Raw genomic sequence first — 7,426 nt, 5'->3', positions numbered from 1 at the left:
TGGTTTAATTGAATTACATTGATTGATCGAATCTCCAAGTTCACACATACAATATCTAGCACAGCTAGCATATCGAAATTGCTGGCAATAGTGGCGGAACTTGAAATAAAATTTTGGGGGCCAAATAAAAAATAATTGTCAAAATATTTTTTATATGGACCTCATTTAAGATAAATTCGTCTAATTTCATCTCTTTGGTTTAGGTGATACTGTTAAATTTAAAGCCATTTTTCAAGATCTCGTTCCAAAAAGTTAAGGTTAAAGTCATTAGATATAACTTTTTGAACTTTTGAAAGTTATATCTCACTTTTTTCGTGATTCATTAAAGTAGAAGAACTATCTACATGTGTTGATATTGTAAAAGTTATATGTTCTTCTTAAATATTAGCCTTCTTCTTAAAAAATGTATCAATTCTTTGATTTTTTATTGTTATTTTATATAAAAATTTGAATATATATCCTGTAAAATATATAAAGAAGAAATTAAAAGGAGAAATATTAAAATTTATAATATTTATTGAATTTTTTTTATCAATTTATATAAATACAATAATATTAATACTTATTGAATATTCTATTATTTTTTATAATATAAAAAATTAAATTAAATAAATAATAAAATATAAAATAATATTAAATTAAATAAATAAAAAATATCTAATTTTTTATATTTGAATTTAAAGATAGAGAGAGTGTTGTTTATTAAACTTATTAGATATTTTAAGTCATAATAAAGTATTTAAGTCAATTGAACTATTTTTTATCTTTTAAAAAAGTACTACTAAATTTTTTATAAAAAATTTGGAAGGGCCATGACCTCCCTTGTCTGAACTAAGCTCTACTACTGGCCGGCAACATTTTATTTTTAAACGATGAAAAATATATAAATCAAACGTGCAACAAGTTTGATGAACAGTAGAAATGGATGGGAATGGGTGTGGTGCAAATCAAAGGACGCTAGGATAATCAAGTTCAATCCCTTTTCCATGACCCATCTATTTAGCCACAGATGTGGATCTCTTAATTTGGTTTCGTATTTTCGGTATTGAGAGAAATCAAATAAATTTACCTCATTTCGTGCGTGCATGCATACATAATAAAAAAATAATATCACATTCCGTTGTCGTGGGGCTAGGGCACGAGTCTTAATCATAGTGTTACCACCTTGTTTGTTTGGCACGCACTTGGTCTACTTATTAAAAAAATCTCATAAAAATAAAATTTTAAAATTTTAAAATAAATTAAAAGCTTCATATTCGACAATAAATAATCCAATAATGGACCATAAGTTTTTATGCATGTGATTATTCAATCGTTGCCGTTTATTGAGAGGAGACATTGCGGGAGTTAATCACGTTGAAAAGGTCATTCCTGATTTTATTGGCTATTAATATACGACAACTTCTTCCTTTCTCACTACACCCGTTATAAAGTGTACGTCAAACTCTCTACTCCATTCATATCTAATCTTTGATCTATATATTTTTCAAGAGAATAGCCACTGCCACACTAATTAGCATTTGGCTTGTGTAATTGCATGGAAATATTTAACGATTTCTTTTGTTAAATAAATGATTATTTGTATCTATAAAAGATGAAAATACTGATATATATATTTACATTAGATCGAAATTAAACTTGTACTCACGTAAGATTTTTTTTTCGTATGAAAAAAATATCTTACGTGGCACTAATTTTCCAAAGATAGGATATTTTTGTCACACAAAAAATATCTTATATAAATACAAGTTTAGTTTTAATTTAGTATGGATATATATGTCAATGTATTCATCTTTTATGATATAAATAGTTATTTATTATTATTATTTTTTTTTGTGGAGAGAAATTCCCTAGTGAGAACGATAAAAATAAGTGGGTCATTTTTTCGGTTATGGAGGAGGAGTTGGTGTTGTGCTGGGATATGGATTGAGAGGGTGCTACACCGGAATGTGGGACAGGTTTTGGTCAGATTTGGAATGGAAGTAATCGGACCCTCCGATTTCTATGTTTTGAAAAATTTGTAAGCAAATCGGAGGGTCCGTTTTGCACTAGCACATAAGAGAAATCGGACCGTGCGATATGACCCAGCAAAATGGATGGTCCGATTTCTTTGTGGGTTTTGTTTTTGACTCGATGAAGTACTCGCTGGGTCCGTTTTGTGTTTGTAATTTTTTTTTTAATTTACACTAATGGAAATCGGACCGTGAGTTTTCATTATTTTATAATTTTTTTCAAATTAGGTTATACACAACTCGGACCGTCCGAATTGTGTGTGTATATATATAGTTGCTCAAGTGTGCGAACCAAAGACAGCCGACCAGATCTAACTTTCATCTTCTTGTTCAAGTTCTCTTCTTCTTTTTCTGGTCTGGAGTGGGGTAACTTGGGTTGGGGAAAAAGTTGATGGTAAAATTTCTATTTTTGTTTAAGTGAGTGAGAAGAATGGATGATAGAGTTCTTTTGAAGGTGTATTATTTTGGTCAGATTTTATTGCAGACACCTAAAGGAGTAAAATTTGTTTGTGAATATCCATTAGATGTTGTTATTCCCTTCACAATTTTATTTGAAGAGTTTAAAGGAGTGATTTGTGAGAAGATAGATTCGGAGATGTCAAGAAAAATATCATGTATTTTATACAGATATCCTATACCAGTATTTGGTGGATTCGTCCAATTTCAGACCAAATATGTAACCGACGAAGCAAGCATGTAAGAGATGTTTTTAATGTACATTGAAAGTCGTGCTCAAATTTTCTTCATCGAGTTGTACATTGAATTCGAACAATCTGAGGCCGACCGAAATATTTTACGAGAAGACTACAATAGTGACAGTGAGGAAGAGTTCGAAAGCAATTACGAAGTTGTCGGTGAAGATGGAGATGTAGATCCAGCCGACGGCAGTATGGCTCCGAATGTGGCAGACGTTGCAAATGCACTCGCGAACGAAAAGCCATTCGAGGAGCCATCTTTCATGCGAGTTTTGGATTTGGAAGCCATGCATGCTCCGGAGTTTCCGGACTATATGAGTGCAGGTACTCGTTTAGCATTTACAAAAGAGGTTATTTAGACAAGTTCAAAATAAAAATACTTTAAGTGAATTAGTATCTAGGGTCCAGTATTCATTTAGTTAATATGTTAATTAGGCTTTATTAATAAGTATTTCTTAGAGTATTTAGGAAGATAATTAGGGATTATTTAGTTAATTTATATTTATTTAGTTAGTTAGTTAATTAGGAATTATTTATTAGTTTATTTATTAATGAGTATTTATTATAGTCTTGATGAAGGCGGTTAGTATTTTTTTTAGTTATTTAGTTACTGTGTATTTATTTAGCTAATAAGGAGTTATTAATGAGCGTTCGTTATAGTAGTTATTTGTAGTTGTTTAGGTGATTAATAATTATTTTTAGTTATTTCGTTAATTTGTATTTATTTAGTTATTTAGTTAATTAGGATATCATAACTGATTGTTTATAATAGTATTTATGAAGTTATTTGGAAGTATATGTATTTATTTTTAGTTATGGAGGAGAATTTGTTTTAATGTGTTTGTATTTTCATGTAATGGAGATTTAGATAATAACATAATGTAAACGTTAGGTATATCATAATTGATGATGTGAGTGATGATTTAATATTTAATTTTGGTCATTAAACAATTATGTATTAAATACTTACGGTATGGCTGCCTTCTTGGGGCAGAAGTTTCTTTTGTCGCAGATGGTGAGTTCGCCGTGGGGATATAATTTAGTTCCAGGGAAGCTGTTATTAAGGCGATGAAGGAGTATACCCTCCGAAGATCTGTAGACTACAGTGTGTATGAATCGGAGCCGTTGACATTTTATGCGAAGTGTACACAGTACAGGTCAGGGTGTGATTGGCTTATCAGAGTTAGCATGATCAGCAGAAAGCATTGTTGGGTTATTAGGAGGTACAATGACAGTCACACTTGTACCAGAGCAACCATCTCTCAGGATCATTCCAAGCTGGATTCAAATACGATTGCCGAAGCCATAAAGCAGTTGGTTGAGGCTGACCCCTCTTTAAAGGTAAAATTAGTTATTGCAGAAGTGCAATCGAAGTTCAACTACACGGTCAGCTATCGAAAAGCATGGTTGGCAAAGCAGAAGTCCATTGAGAAGATATTTGGAGGTTGGGAAGCATCCTATGAAGCGTTGCCCATATGGTTCGAGGCCATGTGTCATAAGGAACCATCAGCTGTCGTATATTTTGAGACTATGCATGCATATCAAGGGGATGATTTGGTAACTGATATCTGGGTATTGCATCGAGTCTTTTGGAGCTATTACCCATGCATTAGAGCATTCAGACACTGTAAGCCAGTTGTCCAGGTGGACGGGACTCACTTGTACGGAAAGTACAAGGGTTGCTTGTTAGTGGCTGTTTCGCAGGATGGTAACAACAATATCGTACCGATTGCATTTGCTATTGTCGAGGGAGAGACCTCTGATGCTTGGCACTTTTTCCTCAGTAACCTACGTCAACATGTTGTGACTTGGGATGGTGTGGGGCTGATATCGGACCGACATGAGTCCATAAATGTAGCTGTGGAACGTAGTCACGGAGCTTGGTCACCTCCTAGAGCTTTCCACATGTTTTGCATCAGGCATATAGAATCAAACTTTCTGAGAAAATTCAAGGCACCCTATCTGCAAAAGCTTGTCGTCAATATAGGTAACATTGTATCTTTCAAATCTAGTTATTGATGAAACTGCGAACAATCTATACGTCCTGAAACTTATTTGTTGTTTGGTACCTGATATTGTTTAGGATATTTGAGGACAGTTCGTGAGTATGAACTGCGTTACCAGCGTTTACGAGAGCGGGGCAAGGCGTATACTAACTAGTTAAACCGTATTCCCCGTGAACAGTATGCGTTGGCATTCGACGGTGGCTACCGATGGGGTCACATGACGACTAATCTAGTGGAGTGCATCAACTCAGTCTTGAAGGGTGCACGCAATCTCGCCATCACTGCACTTGTGAAAGCAACGTTCTGCAGACTTAATGAGTTGTTCACACGGAAAAGAGCATAAGCGGAGGCGAGGATTAATGCAGGCCATGTTTTTACGGAGCATGTGACCTCCAAAATTCATGCAAATCAGCTTGCAGCAGGAAACATTCAGGTTAATTGCTTTGACAGGCAGAATGAGGTATTTAAAGTGCGTGAGATGCCAAGTGGAGTGGAGTATGCTGTTGACCTCCGTCGTCAGAGATGTGATTGTGGTGAGTTCCAGGTGGACCGGATTCCTTGCCGGCATGTGTTTGCATGTTGTGTAAATCAACGACTAGATTGGCAGGTATATGTGCATGACGTTTATAAGATGGACCAGGTCAGGCGCGTGTATCGGGCTAGGTTTAGGCCATTAGGAAATCCTACTACGTGGCCTTCTTACAATGGTCCCTGATTTGTACCGAACCCGTACCTGAGACGCGTTTCCAAAGGTCGGCCCAGGATGACGCGCTTCTTGAATGAGATGGACATACGTATGCTACGCCGTCCGAGGAGGTGTAGGCAATGTGGAGCTGAGGGATACAGTCGTAGTAGATACCGTCAGGGAGGTCCTCCAGGTACCGAAAATAATGCCCAGTAGGTTTATATGATATTTGAAGCATTGTAACCTATGTCAATGCCTTGTATGATAAATGAATCATTGCTACATGTGTCATTGTACTTTATGGTAACTGAACCATTGTAACCTGTGTCAGTGAACTTTATGATGTATGAACCGGTGTAACATTTGTGAATGTACTTTACGGTGATCGAGTCATTGTAACCTGTGTCAATGTACTTTATTAGATTTGAACGGTCCTACATTATTGCCAGAACCGAACCGATGATCGAACCGGTCAGAGTATAGGTTCACTGGATATTCAACGGTTCATGCCTAATTATACCGGTTCAAACCGGTTTTCATCCTTACATGGTCCAAATACTGGACCGGACCGATATAGGGTCCGGTTTGCCGGTTATCCGGACGAACCAGTCTGGTCCGGTCCGGTTATCAAAACACTGCCATCGTAACTTGCTTCATTGTATTTTAATGAACATAAGGAACATCAACTGAAATATTTAAATACAATACTTAGTTGGTCCTTATCAAACTTTAGTCATACGTAAATAGTTAAAGTATACATTAAGTACGATAACTGATACATAGCCTAAACTAACTACACCAGAACTACTTTCTCACTGTCCACTTTCCAAAGTTCACAATGTTCTTGCATTTCTTTGCGGCCTTTTTGATCACGGACGGAGTGTATCGACTAGCGCTACGACGCGGTGGATCAATCCTGAGATTGTAGCCTTTGCCTGTCTCACCTGGAGTGCAGGTGTCACCTGTATAAACAACCATCAAACCAAGCAACTGTATAGTATAATCAATATAAACCAACATACCATACATGAATATAATATCATCAATTGAGAAAGCAGGCATATCGTGAACATACCAAACACAAACATACTCTCATCAATTGGCCAAGCAGGTATATAGTTTAATCAACCTAACAAGAACATACCAAACACAAACATACTCTCATCAATTGGCCAAGCAGGTATATAGTTTAATCAACCTAACAAAAACATACCAAACATAAACATACTATCATCTATGAACCAACCAGTTATATAGTAACATCAACCTTAACCAATGTACCATACATGACCATAATATCATCAATTGGCTATACACTTACTATGATAATATCAATTGACGGGAAAAGCTTCTATGATAATTGTACCTCTATCGTTACGGGATTCTTCATCCTCCTCATCTTCCTCCTCCATGTCCTCATCCTCATCCTCGTCGTCTTCCTCGTCATCTGGCTCATCCACTAAGTACTCAGCAGTCTCATGCTCACAAGTCTTAGCATTTTCTTCAATCATAGTCATTGAAACACGGTTCGGATTTTGACTATTAAGAACTCCTCGACCACCGTCACTCCTACTAGAATCACCAGATACAAACCCTCCAGAAGCACCCGAGTAGGTATAAAATGGATACCTCGCGTCAAACGAATACCTACCCGCCATAAAGTCGGCCTGGTGGCTATATTGTGCTTGGCCGGCATCTGAGGCCATGAACCCAAGCAACTTGCTAAAAGAACCTCCCTCTCCTGAGTCAAAATGTGGCTGATGTATCGGGAACGACGTAGGAAATTGTATCTGAGGTACATACTGGCTTGTGGAATGAGGTTGTTCTTCTGCCGCTGGAGGTGGAGGTGGAGGTGGAGTTGGAGGTGGTGGTGACTGTGGTTCCTGCTCTTCATTATCATCATCCATAACCTGGTCACCCTCAACATCCTCTTAGACCGCAAGATCCGACAAGTTCAAGTGATCACCATACTTTGAACGGTACCAGTACATATAAGTATCTAATGGCTGCTGTGGCATCATGGGTTCA

At 36.6% G+C, this 7,426-nt stretch overlaps 1 protein-coding gene across 1 annotated transcript; it reads left to right on the top strand.

Moving 5' to 3' along the window:
• On the top strand, nt 3,776-6,045 carry LOC107611456. The gene is made up of 5 exons (XM_016313377.1): nt 3,776-4,694; nt 4,791-4,804; nt 4,892-5,013; nt 5,164-5,353; nt 5,848-6,045. The coding sequence occupies exons 1-5, from the start codon at nt 3,776-3,778 to the stop codon at nt 6,043-6,045; spliced, it is 1,443 nt and encodes a 480-aa protein (XP_016168863.1).

The sequence above is a fragment of the Arachis ipaensis genome, chromosome B08, assembly GCF_000816755.2.
Source record: "Arachis ipaensis cultivar K30076 chromosome B08, Araip1.1, whole genome shotgun sequence".
Taxonomy (NCBI): domain Eukaryota; kingdom Viridiplantae; phylum Streptophyta; class Magnoliopsida; order Fabales; family Fabaceae; genus Arachis; species Arachis ipaensis.
This window is presented reverse-complemented; position numbering and strand designations above follow the sequence as displayed.

Bases quoted from the DNA above. Each gene is read 5' to 3' on its own strand.
- LOC107611456 (XM_016313377.1), top strand. From the start codon at position 3,776: ATGAAGGAGTATACCCTCCGAAGATCTGTAGACTACAGTGTGTATGAA. The intron at 5,014-5,163 runs GTTCTGCAGACT...TTGCTTTGACAG, and splicing joins ACTGCACTTGTGAAAGCAAC to GCAGAATGAGGTATTTAAAG. The intron at 5,354-5,847 runs GTCAGGCGCGTG...CATTATTGCCAG, and splicing joins ACGTTTATAAGATGGACCAG to AACCGAACCGATGATCGAAC.